The sequence below is a fragment of the Malaclemys terrapin genome, chromosome 24, assembly GCF_027887155.1.
Source record: "Malaclemys terrapin pileata isolate rMalTer1 chromosome 24, rMalTer1.hap1, whole genome shotgun sequence".
Lineage (NCBI taxonomy): Eukaryota > Metazoa > Chordata > Testudines > Emydidae > Malaclemys > Malaclemys terrapin.
In genome coordinates this window covers 1,661,427-1,684,650 of record NC_071528.1, presented here as the reverse complement: position 1 = coordinate 1,684,650, position 23,224 = coordinate 1,661,427, and the positions used below count along the sequence as shown (strand labels likewise).

Genomic DNA, 23,224 nt, shown 5'->3' with positions numbered 1-23,224 from the left:
ATTTCCTTGTTTGTCCCGCGTCCCGACCGACATGCGGTCGGGACACTGGACAAACAAGGAAATGCCCCGGAGCCCAGAAGTGCTCGCACCCCCCCCGCCCCGACTCCGCCCCCTCCTCCCCCGATTGGCTCCCTCCCCGAATCCCCGCCTCTTCCCCAGGCTCACCATTCCTCCCCCCTCCGCAAGCGCTGGAGGGAGGCCCGGGAGACTCAGGGGAAGCGCGGGACCAGGGTGAGTAAGAGTCCGGCCTGGCCCCGAGCCGGCAGGACTCAGTCGGGTGGTAGGGAGAGGAGGGGGGCGGCCCGTGGGGCCAGGCGGCAGCTGTTGTTGTCCCCCCCGGGCAGCGGGACTCAGGAGCAGCCACTGCTGCAGCTCCCACTGCCGCGGGGGAGGAAGCGGCCATGGCGCTCCGCGGCTGCGGCTCTGGCGCCCGCGAACCCCCCGAGCCGGGGCCTGCTGCAGGGACCCAGCAGCGCACACGCTGGGCCCAGCCCCTGGCCAGTCGCGTCTGGGCTGCTGCCCAGCTGGTGCTATCCCACGGCGGCCCCGGGGCGGAGGCATCGGCAGCCCAGCCCCATTCGTTCCCCTGCGGGACCCGAGCGGGACAGGGGGGCTGGGGCCTGCTGCCCCCGCTCCGGGGCCACCGTGGGATAGCACCGTGGGATAGTCCCTGCTACAGGTCCCGGCTCGGGGGGTTCGGGGGCGCCGCAGCCGCCGAGCACCATGGCCGCTTCCTCCCCCGCGGCAGTGGGAGTTGCAGCAGCAGCTGCTCCCGTGTCCCGCTGCCCGGGGGGAAGAACAACAGCCGCCGCCTGGCCCCGCGGGCCGCCCCCCTCCTCTCCCTACCACCCGACTGAGTCCTGCCTGTTCGGGGCCAGGCCGGACTCTTACTCACCCCGGCCCCGCGCTTCCCCTGAATCTCCCGGGCCTCCCTCCAGCGCTTGAAGGGTTTGGTTTTTTTGGCCACGCCCCCGCCACGCCCCCGCCACACCTCCCCCCGTGTCACCCCCCCTCCCCCTGCGTCCCGATATTTGTCTTGGGTGATCTGGTCACCCTAACTCTGGGAAATGTGCAGGTCATAGTGGATGGCTTTGCTGCAATGGGATTCCCTAACTGTGGTGGGGCGATAGACAGAACGCATATCCCTATCTTGGGACCGGACCACCTTGGCAGCCAGTACGTAAACCGCAAGGGGTACTTCTCAATGGTGCTGCAAGCACTGGTAGATCACAAGGGACATTTCACCGACATCAAAGTGGGATGGCCGGGAAAGGTGCATGATGCTTGCATCGTTAGGAACTCCGGGCTGTTCGAGCAGCTGCAAGAAGGGACTTACTTCCCAGACCAGAAAATTACCATTAGGGATGTTGAAATGCCAATAGTTATTCTTGGAGACCCAGCCTACCCCTTGCTCCCACGGCTCATGAAGCCTCACACAGCCAGCCTGGACAGTAGTAAGGAGCAGTTCAACTATAGGCTGAGCAAGTAGAATGGTGGTAGAATGCGCCCTTTGACATTTAAAAACTCGCTGGCAGTGTTTGCTGACTAGGTTAGACCTCAGTGCAACCAACATTCCCATTGTTATTGCTGTCTGAGCCATAATATCTGTGAGAGTAAGGGGGAGACGTTTATGGTGGGGTGGTAGGTTGAGGCAAATTGCCTGGCGGCCGATTTTGAGCAGCCAGACACCAGGGCGATTAGAAGAGCACAGCTGGGCGCGCTACGCATCAGAGAGGCTTTGAAAACCAGTTTCATGACTGGCCAGGCTATGGTGTGACACTTGTGTGTGTTTCTCCTTGATGCAAACCCGCCCCCTTTGTTGATTTTAATTCCCTTTAAGCCAACCACCCTCCCCCCTTTGATCACAGCTGGCAAAGGAAATAAAGTAACTATTGTTTTGAAACCATGCATTCTTTTTTTATTAATTAAAAAAAAAGTGAGAGAACTGACAAGGTAGCCCGAGTGGGGGAGGAGGGAAGGACAAGGCCACATTGCTTATTGTAGCCACGCTACAAATCAAAACTGTTTGAATGACAGCCTTCTGTTGCTTGGGCCATCCTCTGGAGTGGAGTGGCTGGATGAGGAGGATACGGAACAGGCGATTATACAGTAGATGCGGGGGGGGGGTGCTCTTGTTGGCTTTCCTGCAGCTCCCCTAGATGCCTGAGCATGTCCGTTTGCTCCCCCATTAGCCTCTTCTCGTCGCACTCACTTAATGCTTTCCTGGACTCTGCCACTGAATGCCTCCATGCATTCATTTGTGCCCTATCAGTGCAGGAGTACTGCATGAGCTCGGAAAACATGTCATCATGAGTGCATTTTTTTTGCCTCCTAAGCTGCGATAACCTCAGGGATGGAGATGATAGGGGGAGCATAGAAACATTTGCATCTGCGGGGGGATAAAAAGGGAGAGTAGAATTTAAGAAGATACATTTCTGAGAACAAAAGGGAGACTCTTTCATAGTGAATCAAGCAATTCATAGCAGAGAGCACATGTGCTTTAGGTACAAGGTCGCATTTTGCCTTTTATATTGAATACCTGCCAGTATGGTGACACATCACACAGGGCTGGGCAACAGAATTCGGTTTCCAGGCAGCCATGGTAAACCAAAGGGTACGCGGGTTTGGCTTCTAACGCCTTTATAACATGTGGGAATGGTTTCAAACTGCAGCACCCTCCTTTCCCATAGCAAGCAATGCTGGTTGTGTTTCACATTTTAAAGGAGGGGCTGTGGTTTTCGGGTGGATGTGCAGCACACACCTCCCCCCATCCCACCGTATGGCTATTCTCTGGGATGATCCCTTCACCCCTCCCCCGACTGTGTGGTTATTCTCAGGGATGATCCCTTTTAGCCAAGCACAAACAGCCCAGCATGAACGGGGTCCTTTTACTATTCCCTTACAAAAATTCCCCTATTTCAACCAGGTGACAATGAATGATATCACTCTCCTGAGGCTGACCAGAAAAATAAAGACCAAATGTTGCTTGAATGCGACCAAAACCCCGGACCATTTGCTGCTATGCTTTGTGCTGCAATGATTTCAGACTACTTGCTACTGGCTTGGTGTAATAAAGTGTCCTACCATGGAGGATGAAATAAGGCAGCCCTCCTCAGAAATCTTCTGCAAAGACTTTCAGAGTACCTCCAGGAGAGCTTCATGGAGTCCCTGTAGGATTCCCGCTCCATCCTCAGACACGTTAACAGACTTTTCCAGTAGCTGTACTGGCCGCAAATGCATCCCAATTCTTCAGGGCAAATCAAACATTAAACACTATTGCTTTTAAACCCTGTAGTGTAGTTACAAATGTGCACTCACCAGAGGTGCCTTCTCCAGCTTCAGGGTCGGAGATCCCGCCTTGGGAGGGTATTGGCTCCAGGGTGATGAAAAAGTCCTGGCTGCCAGGGAGAACGGATTCACCGGTTGCATGCTGCGCATTCTCCTTCTCCTCCTCTTCCTCATCCACAAAATCCTCCTCCCTGTTGTGTGAGGCTCACCCCCTTGCAGGTATCCACGGACAGTGGTGGGGTAGTGGTAGGGTGTCCCCCCCCCCAGAATGCCATGCAGCTGATCATAGAAGCAGCATGTATGGGGCTCTGACCCGGAGTGACTATTTGCCTCCTTTATCTTTTGGTAGGCTTGCCTGAGCTCCTTGACTTTCACGCAGCACTGCCTCTCTCCACCATGCCCTGTGCGATTTTGGCATATATATTAGCATTTCTTCTTTTTGATCAGAGTTTGGCCTGTACAGATTCTTCTCCCCATACTGCACTCAGATCCAGTGTCTCCCTTTCGGTCCATGCAGGAGCTCGTTTGCGATTCTGGGGGGACAGCATGGTCACCTGTGCTGCTAAGCTCGCCATGCTGACCAAACAGGAAATGAAATTCAAAATTTCCTGGGGCTTTTCCTGTGTACCTGGCTAGTGCATTGGAGTTCAAAGTGCTGTCCAGAGCGGTCACATTGGAGCACTCTGGGATAGCTCCCGGAGGCCAATACTGTCAAATTGTATCTTCACTACCCCAAATTCGACCAAGCAAGGTCAATTTTAGCACTACTCCCCTCGCTGGGGAGGAGTACAGAAGTCAATTTTAAGAGCCCTTTAGGTCGACGGAACGGGGTTGGTTGTGTAGACGCATTCATTTTAAAATTGACCTAACGCATAGTGTAGACCAGGGCTCAGTGTGACAGGCCAACAGACTGTAGAGACAATGATTCAAGATAAAAGGTTGAAGTGGTTTGGGCATGTTGTACAGATGTCAAAACATATTCCTAGACAAGCCCTTGACTGGATCCCACTTGGTGGAAGATAGAAAAGAGGAGGAGAACAGATGACATATTAAAATCCATTGAGAAAGATATTGCTGTCATGGAACCAGACTACAATGGAGCAAGAAACATGGCAGTAGACAGACAGAGGTGGAAACACTGGGTTGTCTCATGTCACGAGGCACGAGAGCATCTAATGTGTTTCCCGGTGTGGGGGCAGGCTGCTCATCTAATCCAGGGTGCATAGAGGGGAGGAAGCTGCATGATCTTGTGTCTTCAGATAATGCAGGTGGTGACTCCTTGGAAGCCACCCATTTTCCCTCCCTCCTCCCAGGACAGCTTGATGGTGCTGGCTAAGGGAGTTTATATGCAGGGCTGCAGGCTCAGGCATCAGCCCCCTGGCCTAAGCTCTGGTCTTGCAGACGCAGTGACAGAACAGTTTGGGATGCATCAAAGTTTTCATTCTGACGGGTGACTGCAACTGTCATACTGTATTTCACAAGCTCACGCAAACTTATGAAAAATCTACAAGAGTTTGACCCATGGTCTTACAGTCTAGAAGCATAAAATGTTGGCAGCATCACTTTATATCACCTGCTCCTGGTGAACACGGGAAGTGACTAGAGCTGGTTGGGAACTTCTTGACTAAACTTTTTTTGTCAGAAAATGCCAGTTTGTCAAAACTGAAACTTTTTGTGGACATATTACCAGTTTTGATTAATGTTCCCTTGGGAAGGTTCCTCAGGACCAAGATGGAGTTTCTGCTCAAAGTGGAAAGAAAGGGAGTGTGTACACCTCCGACTAGCCAGCTGGTTAGGGCCCTCACCTGTGAGCTTCACCTCCCAGCTCTTCAGGAGCAAGGATTTAAAGTCCCCGTCCCAGATGAGGGCCCTAGCCAGCTGGCTGCAGTCTCTCTCTCTTTCTGGCCCAGTGAATGTTTAATAATTTACCCAGAATGAAAAAGCTCCAGGAGGAGTGATTAAGAGAAATTCTACATCCTGGTGGGTAGGACACTCCCCCAGGATGTAGGGAGACCCCACTTAAAGTTCCTCCTCCATCTCCAGCAGAGCAAGGACTTGACTCCGGGTCTCCCATATCCCATGTGAGCACCCTGGACTCCTCTGGCTCTCATCTTTGGCAGAAAATAACATTGCTCTGAAAGGTCTCTGTTTCGTTCCAATGTGGAATGAAAACAAATTTCAAACCCTCAACATTTTTCATGAAGTTTAATCCTCGTTTTCCAGCCAGCTCTATAAGTGAGTGGGATATATGATAACAACTAGCAATAATCACACCTCAGATTAACCTCATTGGCTGTGATACTACCACTGTATTACTTTGCACATGACAGCAATCATGTCAGATATAGCAATTTCATTTGCAGACATGGTTAGCATAGTTTAAAAATCTCATGCTTTTCCTTTATTCATGTAGGTCTGCAGGACACAATGAATACTGATCCCAATACTCAGTTTGCTAAGAGTCACATCCTCCTTTGTAGAGATCTGCTTCAACTAGCCCAGCATTCATTACAATTAAGAAACTAAAAACTCCATTGGCAGCATAAGGAATGTAAAGGTGCCACAAGTACTCCTGTTCTTCTTTTTGCGGATACAGACTAACACGGCTGTTACTCTGAAAGATATGGATGTTTTTTACTGATGATGAATTAAAAATTAATATGTGTTTTAATACAGCCAAATGCAAGATGATACATCTAGGGACAAAGTATGTAGATCACACCTACAGGATCGGGGACGGTATCCTGGAAAGTAGCGACTCGGAAGAGGATGTAGAGAGAACGGTGGAAATCGACTGACCATGAGCTCCCAGTGTGATGCCCTAACAGGGTGAACATGATTTGTGAATGTAGAAACGGGAATAGCAAAGAGGAGTAGGAAGGTAGTATGACTTGGGTGTAAGGCATTAGTGAGACCATTACCTGAATTCTGTGTCCAGTTCTAGTGTTCACACTTCAGAAAGAAGGTGGGAAAATGGCAAAGGATTCAGAGCAGAGCTCCAAGAGGGTTCAAGGTCTGGAGAACCTGCCTTACAGCAATTGCTCTGGAGCCTCTTCTGGAACCCGGATGTGTTACCATTCCGGGAATGCTGCATCCTCCTCCTCTCTTTCTCCTCTAAGGCTGCTGAGGCGCACGTGTGCTGAGGTGAAATATTCCTGGGCAGTCCTCTCTATATTTGGGGATTTTAGTTCTTGGGGTAGATACCCAGAGCATTGGCTGGTGCCTATAGTTGTATTTTAAAAATGTGAAGGAATTAATAAAATAATAAAATAAACACCCTCCACACGTCAACCTTTCTAGGCAGAGTTATTGCTGTTGGATGACTGTGAAAGTGTGGGGGATTAACAGGGAAGTGCTGGATACCTTGGGGAATGGGTGTATAAATGTGTAGAAATTATAATGTGCAGAGATGAATATATTGGTTGGCTTTGCAGGGTGTTGGCCCCAGGCACCGCACCCCACCCCACCCACAGAGGGACTCTACAGTCATCCTGCTTCATTTTCCAGTTTAGCTCTCCATTAAACCCATACACACCTAGGAGTTATAAAATACCACTCTCCCTCTTCTGGCCTGACTTACCGAGCCATTACAAAGTAAATGCATGAGGGAGACTTAGGCAATGCAACTCTCTATGGGCACCTCACTGTCCTCTGCACCTTTGAAAACGCTACTTGACTGTAAATTTATCTGCATTTGAGGGCTGAGATGTCTGTGCTGATTGGGGAGCAGACTGAACTGTCTGCCAACAACATTGTTTTGTTTGGGATATTAAAAAAAAACAAAAAGGAGCGAGCAACTAGACAGAGAAAAGGAGAGAGAACAGCTACCCATGCAGGCATGGGGCTTGAAGGGATGAAGAGGACACCAGCCACTGCTTAGTTAGAGCTCTGGCAGCAAAAGTTTGGGAATTGCTAATCTAGAACAGCAGGTCCCAAAGAGCAGGGTGTGCCTCTCGAAGAGTTGCGGGGGCAGGGGAAGCACAGAACAGCAGCAGTTCAAGTCCCCCTTGCTGTTCTGCTAACACAGAGGCGTTGAAGAAGTTGGGGTAATCTTAGCTTTCAAAAAAGTTTGGGACATGTTGTTCTAGAGAGTGAGGGTTATTGTAATCAATGCGCCTTTGCTCATGCTGGAGATAATGATAGCCTGGTTCTGCCAAAATCAGGACACTTGCGTGATGCAACTCAAGCATTTTAGGCCTTGAGCCAATAACTTTCTGTAAAATATCTGTCTGATGAAAATCTACTAATGACTCAACAGTGTGTTGAGAGCTGACTGCACCCACCTGTTTTCCTTTAAAGGGATGATTGGTTGTTACATTCCCATACAGTAATATCTCCCGTCTCACTGCAGGTGATTGTGTGATTGACGCAGCTCATGCTGTTTTCTGTTCCATCTAGGATGGTGCTGTCTCTAGATAAATGGTTTTGGTGGCACGAATACTGGTTCCCACCAGGATTCACCTGGGAGGACATAAAGGAATCTGGGAGTATCTCATACCCCAAACCTCGAGATCTCCTGCACATCGTGCCCTATGCCCTGCTCTTAGTTGGTGTCCGATACCTCTTTCAAAGGTAAGCCAGTTTTTTTCCCATTGCACTTTCTTGATTCATCTAGCATTTTACTGCTAGCTTTTCTTCAGGACACTCCTTTTCCACTGCTCGGTGGTGATTGCATGCCAGAATTGAGTCCTCAGTAGTTTATATTAAGCTAAAGTGACTCAGACAACCCTAGTGTTCGAAGCTGTTTACAGTCAGCATAGAAACTGAACAGCAAAGTCCATTGTGCATATGCACCTCAATGCTCTAAAGCAGGGATTCTCAAACTTCATTGCACCGTGACCTCCTTCTGACAACAAAAACTACTACACTCATCCCCCCTGATTGAACTAACCTCATTATCTCTAGCCTGACTCACTTTTGCTTGCATATTTATACCTGCCTCTGGAAATTTCCACTACATGCATCCGACGAAGCGGGTATTCACCCACGAAAGCTCATGCTCCAATATATCTGTTAGTCTATAAGGTGCCACAGGACTTTTTGCTGCTTTTACAGATCCAGACTAACATGGCTCCCCCTCTGATACTTGACAATTTATTAATGATACTTGTAGCCAGTCTTTGCCACAATATTCACAATTTGCCCTTATTCAAAATGGCCACAATTTCCTATAACTTACAATAGGATTGAAGCCATCTAATGAGATTGAAAGTATTTATGCCCTCAGGAAAGATGGCTCCTATTTCACCAAGGCCTGGGCATGTGCCAGTAAGGTTGCCCCTGGTAAAAAGGCCTACATCTCCCATTGTTTCCTGTCAGGCTCAAGTCAGGATGCCTCAGGAGAGATGGCCATTTTCTCTTTGTGGTGGTTACAAAGCTGGACTTGTGACAAGCCCCAGCTCAGCCACTGGGGGTGGCTGCCAGAGCTCCTGGGGGAGAAATGTAATATCCTCTGCCAAAGTTGGATTCTCTCCTCGGGGTGTAGCTTCAAAAGATTGAGTCTGAAGGTGGGAATTTGTACTCACCTCCCCCCAGATATTTCCTAGGAAATCCAGTTAATTTTGTTTGTCCCAACAGTTTTTTTTTCTTGTGTGGCATATTGTTTAAAATAGTCCTTTGAAATTCAAAACACTACACAGGGTTTACATTGGCCAGGGCTTGGTATACAGAGACCTCAGCCTGCTTAATGCCATGGCAAATACACCATTAAAAATCCTTTTAATCTTTTATTAAGGGTAAAGAAAAGCAGGGAAAACAAGTTAAAGCATTTGAAATGTAAAGTATTATATCAAGCTTTCATTTTAAAAACATCCCTTGTTCCCTCTCCCTTTAGCTGGAGAGTCTTTAGAAGGGGGAAAAATCCTCATCAGACAGTCTCTTAGTTGGTATCACAGATGGTGAGAACTGTCCTTTGGGAGAAAGAAGAAGTGAGCCGAGATGGGCTGGAACTGTTGTTGTTGCTGCTGTTGTTAGAGTCTGATCCCAGGTGATGGTTGGGATTCAGCTGGAGCCGCTGGAGGTGGTGGTGTCATCTGGGTCCCTCTCTCTGGCCCGACCAGGTCAGGACAGCTCTGAGGATTAGGACAAAGAAGCTCCGGGGTCGCAGGAGATGATAGGGGTGGCAGCGATGATGATGGGCCTGTCAGTGAAACTCTCTCCAACAGACAACAATTTTTCTCCCAAAGTCTTTTTCTTTAAGGACCCACAAAAGGACCCCCACATTATTTTGTCCACCAGTTAGGCCTAGTTTCCGGCACAATAGTTTTGGATCACTGATTTCTGGTTCCACGTTGTTCTTGCTTGCCAGGCATGATCTTAATATAGTCCTTGAATTATATCAGTAGGCTTTTTTGGTTGGACTAGTTCAGTCTTTCTTCCTTTCGTACCTTTCAACATCACCATTTGTTATTATAGGTTATTGTGACATATTGTGAACTTTCACATACTTTGTAAAGTTGGGCTCACAATTATAGTAAATGTGTAGGTCTAATTGTCACAACAGAACACAGCTGCTACTGGTGTCCCATAGGTTCCCAGACCTATATGGCACTAGGCTGTGTACTTCAATGGTGGCAGCCAAACTCATCGCAGAGTGGTGTGGGAAAGTATCCTGCTGCAGAGGAAGATACAAGGCAGCCATCCCTTGAAACCTTTGGGAGTGGATTGCAGATACTCTATGAAAGTTTCATCACAATCTCTCAGGAGGATACAAGGTGCACAGGCTGAGGATCTCTCGAGATGTCTAGATAGACTTATGTGTAGTGCTGGGGAGGAGCCGGTGGTCATGGTACATGTAGTACAAATGACATAGAGAAGGGTAGGAGAGACGTCCTGGAGGCCAAATTCAGGCTGCTAGAAAAGAGACTGAAATCCAGGACCTCTATGGTGGCATTCTCAGAAATGTTTCCAGTTCCACGTGCAGGACCAGGTAGTCAGGCAGAGCTTCAGAATCTCAAGGCGTGGATGGGACAATGGTGTAGAGAGGAGGGGTTTAGATTTATTAGGAACTGGGGAAACTTTTGGGGTGGGGGAGCCTATACAGGAAGGATGGGCTCCACCTAAACCAAAGTGGATCCAGACTGCTGGCACTTAACAGTAAAAAGGTTGCAGAGCAGTTTTTAAACGAAGAGATGGGGGAAAGTCGATTGCTGCAGAGGAGCACGTGGATCAGACAGAGACCTCTCTTAGAGGAGAGTTTATTGATAGATTTCAGAGTGTTAGTCGTGTTAGTCTGTATCAGCAAAAAGAACGAGGAGTACTTGTGTCACCTTAGAGACTACAAATTTATTATGCCCAAATAAATGTGTTAGTCTCTAAGGTGCCACAAGTACTCCTCGTTCTTTTTTCTATTGATAGAGATTCTCTAGGTTCTAGTCAGGAGGAGAGGATGGAAGAGGATAAAGTATGGGCCAGATCAGATGAGAAACATTCACATAAAAAAGAATCTGACACATCAGAAAAGGACAGACAAATAAACTGACAAGTTTTTAAAGTGCTTGTACATAAATGCTAGAAGTCTAAATAATAAGACGGGTGAACTAGAGTGCCTCATGTTAAAGGAGAGTATTGATATAATTGGCATCACAGAAACCTGGTGGAGTGAGGACAATCAATGGGACACAATCATTCGGGGGTACAAAATATATCGGAAGGACAGAACAGGTCATGCGGGGGCGGGGGGAGGGAGTGGCACTATATGTGAAAGAAAATGTAGAATCAAATGAAGTAAAAATCTTAAATGAAGCCACATGTTCCATAGAATCTCTATGGATAGTAATTTCATGCTCTAATAAGAATATAACAGTAGGGATCTATTATCGACCACCTGACCAGGACAGTGATAGTGACGATGAAATGCTAAGGGAGATTAGAGAGGCTATCAAAATAAAGAATTCAATAATAGTGGGGTATTTCAATGATCCCCATATTGACTGGTACATGTCACCTCAGGACGAAATGAAGAGACAAAATTTCTCAATACTTTAAATGACTGCTTCTTGGAGCAACTGGTACGGGAACCCACAAGGGGAGAGGTAATTCTCTATTTAGTTCTGAGTGGAGCGAAGGATCTGGTCCAAGAGGTAACTGTAATAGGACCGCTTGGAAATAGTGACCGTAATATAACAACATTTAACATCCCTGTGGAGGGAAGAACACCTCAGTAGCTCAACACTTTGGCATTTAATTTCAGAAGGGGGAACTATGCAAAAATGAAGGGGTTAGTTAAACAGAAATTAAAAGGTACAGTGACTAGAGTGAAATCCCTGCAAGCTGCATGGACACTTTTCAAAGACACTATAATAGAGGCCCAATTTAAATGTATATCCCAAATTAAAAAACACAGTAAAAGAACTAAAAAAGAGCCACCATGGCTTAACAACCATGTAAAAGAAGCAGTGAGAGATAAAAAGGCATCTTTTAAAAAATGGAAGTCAAATCCTAGTGAGGTAAATAGAAAGGAGCATAAACACTGCCAAATTAAGTGTAAAAATGTGATAAGAAAAGCCAAAAAGGAGCTTGAAGAACAGCTAGCCAAAAACTCAAAAGGTAATAAAATGTTTTTTAAGTACATGGGAAGCAGGAATTCTGCTAAACAACAAGTGAGGCCTCTGGACAATCGAGATACAAAAGGAGCACTTAAAGACGATAAAGTAATTGTGGAGAAACTTAATGAATTCTTTGCTTCAGTCTTCACGGCTGAGGATGTTAAGGAGATTCCCAAATCTGAGCCGACATTTGTAGGTGACAAATCTGAGGAACTGTCACAGATTGAGGTGTCACTAGAGGAGGTTTTGGAATTAATTGATAAACTTAACAGTAACAAGTCACCAGGACCAGATGGCATTCACCCAAGAGTTCTGAAAGAACTCAAATGTGAAATTGCGGAACTATTAACTATGGTTTGTAACCTGTCCTTTAAATCAGCTTCTGTACCCAATGATAGCTAATGTAATGCCAATATTTAAAAAGGGTTCTAGAGGTGATCCCAGCAATTACAGACCACTAAGTCTAATGTCAGTACTGGGCAAATTCATTGAAACAATTTGTGGGGAGGGATAGCTCAGTGGTTTGAGCATTCGCCTGCTAAACCCAGGGTTGTGAGCCCTATCCTTGAGGGGGCCACTTAGAGATCTGGGGCAAAAATAGTACTTGGTCCTGCTAGTGAAGGCAGGGGGCTGGCCTTGATAACCTTTCAAGGTCCGTTCTAGGAGATAGGATATCTCCATTAATTTTTTTTTTTTTAGTAAAGAATAAAATTGTCAGACACATAGAAGAGCATAAATTGTTGGACAAAAATCAACATGGTTTCTGTAAAGGGAAATCATGTCTTACTAATCTATTAGAGTTCTTTGAAGGGGTCAACAAACATGTGGACAAGGGGGATCCAGTGGACATAGTGTACTTAGATTTCCAGAAAGCCTTTGACAAGGTCCCTCACCAAAGGATCTTACGTAAATTAAGTTGTCATGGGACAAAAGGGAAGATCCTTTCATGGATTGAGAATTGGTTAAAAGACAGGGAACAAAGGGTAGGAATAAATGGTAAATTTTCAGAATGGAGAGGGGTAAGTAGTGGTGTTCCCCAAGGGTCAGTCCTAGGACCAATCCTATTCAGCTTATTCATAAATGATCTGGAGAAAAGGGTAAAAAGTGAGGTGGCAAAGTTTGCAGATGATACTAAACTGCTCAAGATAGTTAAGTCCGAAGCAGACTGTGAAAAACTTCAAAAAGAGCTCACAAAACTAAGTGATTGGGCAACAAAATGGCAAATGAAATTTAATGTGGATAAATATAAAGTAATGCACATTGGAAAAATTAACCCCAACTATACATACAATATGATGGGGGCTAATTTAGCTACAACTAATCAGGAAAGAGATCTTGGTGTCATCATGGATAGATCTCTGAATACGTCCACGCAGTGTGCAGCGGCAGTCAAAAAAGTGAACAGGATGTTAGGAATCATTAAAAAGGGGATAGAGAATAAGGCCTTGTCTACACTACGAGAGTAGTTCGATTTTACTTAAATCGAATTTTTGGAATCGATATTGCAAAGTCGAACGTGTGTGTCCACACTAAGGACAGTAATTCGACTTTGTGAGTCCACACTAACGGGGAAAGCGTCGACATTGGAAGTGGTGCACTGTGGTCAGCTATCCCACAGTTCCCGGAGTCCCCGCTGCCCATTGGAATTCTGGGTGGAGCCGCAAATGCCTTCTGGGTAAAAAAAAGGTGTCCAGGGTGCTTTTGGGTAACTGTCGTCATCCGTCCATCACTCCCGCCCTCCCTCCCTGAAAGCGCCGGCGGGAAATCAGTTCGCGCACTTTTCTAGTCAGTGACAGCGCGGACGCCACAGCACTGCGAGCATGGAGCCTGCTGCAACCATCACTGCAGTTGTGGCCGCTCTCAACGCCTCGCAACTTATCATACACCTTTCCCTGAGGCAGATGCAGAAAAGTCAGGCGAGGAGGCTACGTCAACGCGGTGATGGCCTGAAGTCTGAGAGTAGCACAGACCTCTCAGAAAGCAGGGGACCCAGCGCCGAGAACATCACGGTGGCAATGGGTCATGTTGATGCCGTCGAAAGGAGATTCTGGGCACGGGAAACAAGCACTGAGTGGTGGGACCGCATAGTGCTGCAGGTCTGGGATGAATCCCAGTGGCTGCGAAACTTTCGCATGCGGAAGGGAACTTTCCTGGAACTTTGTGAGTTGCTGTCCCCTGCCCTGAAGCGCAATGACACCCGGATGCGAGCAGCCCTGACTGTCCAGAAGCGAGTGGCCATAGCCCTGTGGAAGCTTGCAACGCCAGACAGCTACCGGTCAGTCGCGAACCAGTTTGGGGTGGGCAAATCTACCGTGGGGGTTGTTGTGATGCAAGTAGCCAAGGCAATCGTTGATGTACTGCTGCCAAAGGTAGTCACCCTGGGAAACGTGGAGGCGATCATAGATGGCTTCGCAGCGATGGGATTCCCAAACTGCGGTGGGGCCATAGATGGAACTCACATCCCTATCCTGGCACCGGAACACCAGGCCAGCCAGTACATTAACAGAAAGGGCTACTTTTCCATGGTGCTGCAAGCACTGGTGGACCACAGGGGACGTTTTACCAACATCTACGTGGGATGGCCGGGCAAGGTTCATGACGCTCGTGTTTTCAGGAACTCTGGTCTGTTTAGACGGCTGCAGCAAGGTATTTACTTCCCGGACCACAAAATAACTCTTGGGGATGTGGAGATGCCTATAGTCATCCTCGGGGACCCAGCCTACCCGCTAATGCCCTGGCTCATGAAGCCCTATACTGGCGCCCTGGACACTGAAAAAGAACTCTTCAACTACCGGCTGAGCAAGTGCAGAATGGTGGTGGAGTGTGCTTTTGGCCGTCTCAAGGGGAGATGGAGAAGCTTACTGACTCGCTGTGATCTCAGCGAAACCAATATCCCCATTGTTATTGCAGCTTGCTGTGTGCTCCACAATCTCTGTGAGAGCAAGGGGGAGACCTTTATGGCGGGGTGGGAGGTTGAGGAAAATAGCCTGGCTGCTGATTACTCACAGCCAGACAGCCGGGCGATTAGAAGAGACCAGCGGGAAGCGCTGTGCATCCGGGAGGCTTTGAAAGCAAAGTTCCTGAGTGAGCAGGGTAACCTGTGACTTTAAAGTTTGTGTATTGAGAAGCTAAACCTGCCCCCATTTCTTTGCCCAGTTAATGTTGACTATCCTATCCAGTTACATACCCCCTTCACCCCACTTCCAACACACGTTTCAAAATAAAAATAGTTCTACTTTGTTAAAGCACACCGTTTTCTTTAATACTGTATTCGCGGGAATTTTTTAAAACTGGGACGCAGACTGTGGTGCGGAGCGGGTGTACTGTAGTGGCGCGAATGCAGCTTCTAAACTCAAGGATTGACAGGCTCCGCTGCGGTGGGATGGTTGTTTCAACGGAGCCTGTCACCCCTCCTGATAGGGACTGTGTGTATGGGGGGGTCTATGTGACTTTGTGGCAGGGGGAGGACGGTTACAGATCCCCTGCTGTGTGGCTCTGTGATCCTGCCTAAGGACCGCCGCTTAAGATCTGTAACTGCCCTCCCCTGCCACAAAGTCACAGAGCAACCCACCCCCCACCACATAACATGAAAACAACCTCCCAGACTAACCAGGGTAACTAGTCACTGCATCACTGCACTATGTATGTGCCCTGCTGCTGTGCCTGCCCCCGACTATATACCCTGCCAAAGGTGACTGTCCTGTCGAATTACCAACCCCCTATCCCCCCCTCCTGCAAAAGAACATGATGGAAACAGTAGTTAACAGAAACGTATTTTTTATTATCAACCAAACATGGAACTGGGAAAGTGAAACTTGGACGGGGGCTTGTGTCAGGCGGGAAGGAAAGAACTTGTCAAATTTTGGGGAATGAGAGCTTTCTGCTGCTCGAGCTCTCTGCAGGGATGGAGTGAGAGTTAGCAGGGACTCTGCCGCCTCTCCTTCTGTGCACTTTGGGTGAGGGGAGTATGGGACTTGGTGGCGGGGGAGGGCGGTTAGAGATGGACTGCAGCGGGGCTCTGTCCTCCTGCCTCCGTTCCTGCAGAACATCCACAAGGCGCCGGAGCGTGTCCGTTTGCTCCCTCATTAGTCCAAGCAGGGTTTGAGTCGCCTGCTGGTCTTCCTGACGCCACCTCTCCTCCCGATCCATGTTGGCTTGGTGCATTCGGGTCAAGTTCTCCCGCCACTGGGTCTGCTGTGCTGCCTGGGCTCTGGAGCAGGCTATAAGCTCCGAGAACATGTCCTCCCGTGTCCTCTTCTTCTTATGCCTAATCCGCGCTAGCCTCTGGGAGTGTGATGACAGGCTAGGTTGTGAGACAGTCGCAGATGGGGCTGTGGGAATGGGAAAAAGGGAGTGAATTCCTCAGAAAGATAAATGTAGTTGTGAACAAAGAACATAGTCTTTCTCTGTTAACAAGACCATGCACAGCACCTATCACATGCGCACTCAGCACAAGGTCGAATTCTCGGCCTTCGCATTCAGTGCCTGGGGTCTTCTACAGCACATTTGAGAAGCCTCTCAGGAGAACAGAATTTCTGTTGCAGGCAGACATGGTAAGCCGTAGACTTGTGGCAGCTTAAAACTTTAATATTAGCAATGGCCTCATTTCACATTGAAATCAATGTCGGTCCCTGCTGCCAGCAATTCGGCAAGCAGGAAGTCTGCTCCTGTCCCACACCCTCGCGGCTGTCCCCGGGAACGATCCCTTTCGGCTGCCCCTCTCCCGCCTCCACCGCGTGGCTGCAAACCAGCGGTTACAGTTCTGTAAAGGAACGGCAAAGCAGTCCCAACACTAACATTCCCCTACCTCATTCAAAGCAGGTCATCATGAGCGACATCACCCTCATGAGGATCTCTGACAGCGAGAAAGAGAGAATGCTCCGGGAAAGCCTGCAAAGACCAGGGCCGTATGCCGCCATGCTGTGCAGAGCAATGATTCCAGAGTACTTGATAGTCTCGTGGCGTGGCAACGTGTCCTACTACGGAGGACCCAATAAGGCCGCTCTCCCCAAGAACCTAATGCAGCAGATTTCCAATTACCTCCAGGAGAGCTTCCTCGAGATGTCACAGGAGGATTTCTGCTCCATCCCCGGACATATAGACCGCATTTTACTGTAGCTGCTGTAGCAGTGACTAACCAGTAGAGCGGCTTGGGCAGGACAATCATGCAAAACCGGACATTGCTAGATTTTTTTTCAATAGTTGCACTGCCCATGACTGAACCGTTAAGCTAATCAAACTAATCATGAGAAACCCATTTTTTAAATTGTTAATATTCCTGTTCTGTTACAAATAAATGTTTAGATTTTTACAACACTTACTGGCTGATCCTTCCCCAGATTCTGTGTCCGGGGTAACGGCTGGGGAGGGTTGGTAGGGGATCTCTGTAAACTCATAGACTTTAAGGTCAGAAGGGACCATTATGATCATCTAGTCTGACCCCCTGCATGCTGCAGGCCATAAAACCGTCCCTACCCCTTCCCTGGACTCTGCTGTTGAAGTCCCCAATCCTGTTTTAGGTGACTTCAATCGGCAGAGACCCTCCTGCTAGAGATCCCTGCCCCATGCTGCGGAGGAAGGCGAAAAACCTCCAGAGGCTCGGCCAATCTGCCCTGGAGGAAAATTCCTTCCCGACCCCAAAAATGGCGATCAGTCAGACCCCGAGCATATAGGCAAGAGTCACCAGCCTGACCCCTGTCAGCCATTATACGATTTACCTACCATTGTTTGGTTTTCCTTGACTACTATGTTTTACCATTAAACCATTCCCTCCATAAATTTATCTAACTTAATCTTAAAACCAGACAGGTCCGTCGCCCCCACCGTTTCCCTCGGAAGGCCGTTCCAATATTTCACCCCTCTGACGGTCAAAAACCTTCGTCTAATTTCAAGCCTGAACTTCCCCACGGCCAGTTTATATCCATTCGTTCTCGTATCCACATTAGTACTAAGCTGGAATAATTCTTCTCCCTCCCTTGTATTAATCCCTCTAATATATTTAAAGATAGCAATCATATCCCCCCTCAGCCTTCGCTTTGTCAGACTAAACAACCCAAGCTCCTCTAGTCTCTTTTCATACGACAGGTTTTCCATTCCTCTGATCATCCTAGTGGCCCTTCTCTGCACCCGTTCCAGTTTGAGTTCATCTTTTTTAAACATGGGAGACCAGAACTGCACACAGTACTCCAAGTGAGGTCTCACCAGCGCCTTGTACAACGGGAGCAGGACCTCCTTATCCCTACTAGATATACCTCGCCTAATGCATCCCAAGACAGCATTGGCTTTTTTCACCGCCACGTCGCATTGTCGACTCATAGTCATCCTGCGGTCTACGAGGACCCCTAGGTCCTTCTCCTCTTCCGTTACTTCTAACCAATGCGTCCCCATCTTGTAACTAAAATTGTTATTAGTCATCCCCAAATGCATTACCTTACACTTTTTACTATTAAATTTCATCCTATTTCTGATACTCCAATTCACAAGCTCATTCAAGTCTCCCTGCAGGATATCCCTATCCTCCTCCGAATTTACAACGCCTCCCACCTTCGTATCATCCGCAAACTTTATCAGCCCACTCCTGCAATCGGTCCCGAGGTCAGTTATAAATAGATTAAATAAAATGGGTCCCAAAACCGAACCTTGAGGCACTCCACTAGTAACCTCCCTCCAACCCGACAGTTCACCCTTTAATACGACCCGCTGCATTCTCCCCATTAACCAATTCCTTATCCACCTCTGGATTTTCATATCGATCCCCATGTTTTTCAGTTTAACCAATAGTTCCTCATGGGGTACTGTATCAAACGCTTTACTGAAATCCAGGTATATTAGGTCCACCGCATTTCCCTTATCTAATAAGTCCGTTACTTTCTCAAAGAAGGAGATCAGATTCGTTTGGCACGATCTGCCCTTCGTAAAACCTGTAAGGGTGATGAAGAGATCCTGGCTGTCGGGGAAATCAGCGTTGTGAGCGCTGTCGACTGCCTCGTCCTCCTCATCTCCTTCCTCATCTTCCCCGTCCGCTAACATGTCCGAGGATCCAGCCGTGGACACTATCCCATCCTCAGAGTCCACGGTCACTGGTGGGGTAGTGGTGGCGGCCGCACCGAGGATGGAATGCAGTGCCTCGTAGAAACGGGATGTCTGGGGATGGGATCCGGAGCGTCCGTTTGCCTCTTTGGTCTTCTGGTAGCCTTGTCTCAGCTCCTTGATTTTCACGCGGCACTGCGTTACATCCCGGCTGTATCCTCTCTCTGCCATGTCTTTAGAGATCTTCTCGTAGATCTTTGCATTCCGTCTTTTGGATCGCAGCTCGGAAAGCACGGACTCATCGCCCCACACAGCGATGAGATCCAAGACTTCCCGATCAGTCCATGCTGGGGCCCTCTTTCTATTCTGAGATTGCACGGCCATCACTGCTGGAGAGCTCTGCATCGTTGCCAGTGCTGCTGAGCTCGCCACGATGTCCAGACAGGAAATGAGATTCAAACTGGCCAGACAGGAAAAGGAATTCAAATTCAAATTTTCCCGGGGCTTTTCCTGTGTGGCAGTTCAGAGCATCCGAGCTCGTACTGCTGTCCAGAGCGTCAACAGAGTGGTGCACTGTGGGATAGCTCCCGGAGCTATTAGCGTCGATTTCCATCCACACCTAGCGTAATTCGACATGGCCATGTCGAATTTAGCGCTACTCCCCTCGTCGGGGAGGAGTACAGAAGTCGAATTAAAGAGACCTCTATGTCGAACTAAATACCTTCGCGGTGTGGACGGGTGCAGGGTTAATTCGATGTAACGGCGCTAACTTCGACATAAACGCCTAGTGTAGACCAGGCCTAAGACTGAGAATATCTTATTGCCCTTATATAAATCCACGGTACACCCACATCTTGAATATTGCGTACAGATGTGGTTTCCTCATCTCAAAAAAGATATACTGGCATTAGAAAAGGTTCAGAGAAGGGCAATGTAACAGGGTGCTGGCTAGGAGATCCAAGCCAGGCCCCTGTTAGCCCAACTCCGCTTAAAAGGGGGATTAGTTAGGACTGGCTGGGGAGGCCACGCCCTAATCACCTCAGGGGGTGCACCTGCGGGCCTGAGTGGCCAGCCTGCTATATAAAGCTGGCTGGGAGGAAGCAAGGGAGAGACAGGAAAGGGAGAAGCAAGGTGCTCTAGATTCCTACTGGCAGGAGAAGCTAGCAGTCTCCCAAGGTGTTGGTCTGTAAGATATGTAAATAGTAGGTGGTGGGGATAGGCACAAACAATAAAAGAGCACTGGTGCATGTACTTTGGAGTGATCTCCGACTGAGTTTGTGGAGGGGCTGGGAGAAGGCACCACTACATGTTGGGGCTTGTCCAGGATTCGGAGCCAGTGACCGTGGTTGGCGACCCTAGACATGGAGGAGACCCTAAAATGGCTGGTAATGCAGCAGGCTCTGTGGAACGTCCAGCTGTCCCACCAGACGGAGAAGCAGACATTCCTGACCTAGCAGGCAGAACAGCAACGGAGCCTGAAGGACTTTGTCAGGGAGCAGACCAATGCACAAGCACAGCTCCTCCAGCGGCTGGTGAGTCCTGCGACGGGTGAAGGCACCCAACCCCCGGGCTGGGGGCTGTGTAAAATGAGCCTGGCGGATGACCCAGATGTGTTCCTGGGGACATTTGAGTGGGTAGCTATGGGCGGCAGGTGGGAGAAGACAACCTGGACTCTCCAGCTTGTGCTGTACTTGGTGGGAGAGGCTCAAGCGTCCTACATGGTGCTGAGTGAGAAGCACGCCCGGGATTTATGAGACCGTACGGGCTGCCATTTTGGACTGTGTGGGCCTGTCAGCCGAGTGCTATTGGCAGAAATTCCGGGCCATGCGCTGGATGGTGGCCGTATGGCTGTGAGCATTTACCCAGAGGCTAGTAGACTGGGCAACCCGGTGGTTAAGGCCAGAAATGCATGCCACAGCGGAGATTATGGACAGTTTAGTCCTGGAACAATTGTTACAAAGCCTCCCCGAGGCCATACGGGTCTGGGTGAGGCGACACCAGCCAGGTACTCTGGAGGCAGCGGTCAGATTGACCAAAGAATACATCAAGGCTGAGGGACCCCAGAGGGAGGACCGGCCCTGGAAGGAAAGGTTGCGTGGGAGAAGACAATCTGAACCAGTTTCCGGGGTGGCCCAGGGGAGGAAGGGCGAGGCCCAAGGGGAACCCGAATGAGCAGCCAGGCTAAGCTGCTGTCAATGTGGAAAGCTAGGACATATAAAACGGAACTGCCCGGAGGTGGAGTGCGGGTAGGCAGAGTTCTGTGGGTGGACCCAGGTAGAGGGGCAGGCAGGGAGAAAACCCCAAGCCAGCCTACTGGATACAGCATCCGGCTGTATGCTTGTGCAGCAAGGGTTGGTAAAACACCATTGGCTGGTCAGGGGGGCGAGAATGGCCCTTGGCTGCATAAATGGGGATAAAAAGTTTTGCCAGGTGACCCAGGTATCCCTGGAAGTGAGGGGCCGCTTCAGGTGGAAGCGAGTGTGGGTCTTGGAGGAGCTACTGTATCCTGTGGTGGTGGGCAGGGACTGTGGCCCACCACCGTGAAGGGAGGGTGGGGGTACACAGGTTATGGAGGGTGTACCACCCGCACCAGAAGGCTGTGAGATGTGAGGATGGCAAGGGTCCATCAAGACCAACAAAACTCCTAGACAACAGAGCACATTGCAGGCAGACCCCCAGGAGGTCTACCTGGGGGAGCTGGCGGGCTTGGGCCCTGCAGAGGAAGGGCCAGCCCCCGCAGAGAGCCCTGTGGATGCAGTGCCCACAGATGAGACCCCAAACCGACAGGAGGATGCGGGTGAAACTGAGGCAGGGAAGCTCCCGCCAGAAAAGGGGATAGGTTCCGACCCCGTACCTGAAGTATGGGACAAGCGGAGGTTGGGGCCCTGCCGTCGTGCACATGGTGTGATGACCTGCGCGCAGAGGCAGAGTTATGGGGACAGCCACTACCACCGCAGTATACCTTTTGCAGGCGGGGGATGGAGCAACCCCCGGCAGAGATGGCTGGGGTCCACCCGGCCACAGGTGGAGGCCTCCCTCCAGAAGGCCCCACCCAAGGTAGAGGGCGAAAAGGCCGAAGGACAGGCAGGCCGAGGGCGGCCGGGCCTTGCGGCTCTTAAGGTGGGAGAAGTGTAACAGGGTGCTGGCTAGGAGATCCAAGCCAGGCCCCTGTTAGCCCAGCTCTGCTTAAAAGGGGGATTAGTTAGAACTGGCTGGGGAGGCCACGCCCTAATCACCTCAGGGGATGCACCTGCGGGCCTGATTGGCCAGCCTGCTATATAAAGCTGGCTGGGAGGAAGCAAGGGAGAGACAGGAAAGGGAGGAGCAAGGAGTTATAGATTCCTGCTGGCAGGAGATGCGAGCATCTCCCAGGGTGTTGGTCTGTACTATATGTAAATAGTAGGTGGTGGGGATAGGCACGAACAATAAAAGAGCACTGGGTGCATGTACTTCGGAGCGGTCTCTGACTGAGTTTGTGGAGGGGCTGGGAGAAGGCACTTCAATTAGGGGTTTGGAACGGGTCCCATATGAGGAGAGATTAAAGAGGCTAGGACTCTTCAGCTTGGAAAAGAGGAGACTAAGGGGGGATATGATAGAGATATATAAAATCATGACTGGTCTGGAGAAAGTGAATAAGGAAGTTATTTACTTGTTCCTATAATATAAGAAGTAGGGGCCACCAAATGAAATTAATGGGCAGCAGGTTTAAAACAAATAAAAGGAAGTTCTTCACACTGCACACAGTTAACCTGACTGAGGAAGTTGTGAAGGCTAGGACTATAACAGGGTTTAAAATAGAACTAGATAAATTCATGGAGGTTAAGTCCATTAATGGCTATTAGCCAGGATGGATAAGGAATGGTGTCCCTAGCCTCTGTTTGTCAGCGGGTTGAGATGGATGGCAGGAGAGAGATCACTTGATCATTATCTTTTATGTTCACTCCCTCTGGGGCACCTGGTAATGGCCACTGTCGGTAGACAGGATACTGGGCTGGATGGACCTTTGGTCTGACCCAGTATAGCCGTTCTTATGTTCTTAAAGGCTGTCCCTAGGCCCATAAACAAAGTGGTCCACAAGCCCCCTGCCTGGGGGAACGAACAGATGCCAACTCTACCTCTGTTTGTTGTACTGCTACCTCTTCTCATACAAGTAAAGCCACAAAGAGTTGATATTTGTATCTTGTAAACTTGGGGATGGGACGGGCACCATCTTTAAATTTAAACACCGTAAGGAAAAATGCATGCCACAAACTTACCTGAGGTCCCTTTCACTTCATCAGTCTCATCTGCAGTGAGTCTCAAGCACGTTCTGGCTCACATCATGGCTGGAGTCCCCCACTGTGTCTCTTCCCCCATCATCC

The 23,224-nt window shown here is 49.1% G+C and overlaps 1 protein-coding gene and 1 pseudogene across 1 annotated transcript in view; one reads left to right on the top strand and one right to left on the bottom strand.

Moving 5' to 3' along the window:
- Positions 1-5,441: 5,441 nt before the first annotated feature.
- On the bottom strand, positions 5,442-5,607 carry LOC128828947 (U4 spliceosomal RNA; annotated as a pseudogene).
- A 2,056-nt stretch (positions 5,608-7,663) lies between these two features.
- LOC128828746 (ceramide synthase 2-like) overlaps positions 7,664-23,224 on the top strand; it is a 60,687-nt gene continuing 45,126 nt past the window's right edge. The window contains exon 1 of the mRNA XM_054013669.1: positions 7,664-7,860. Within this exon, the coding sequence (XP_053869644.1) occupies positions 7,664-7,860 (197 nt within the window). The remainder of the gene's footprint in view (positions 7,861-23,224) is intronic.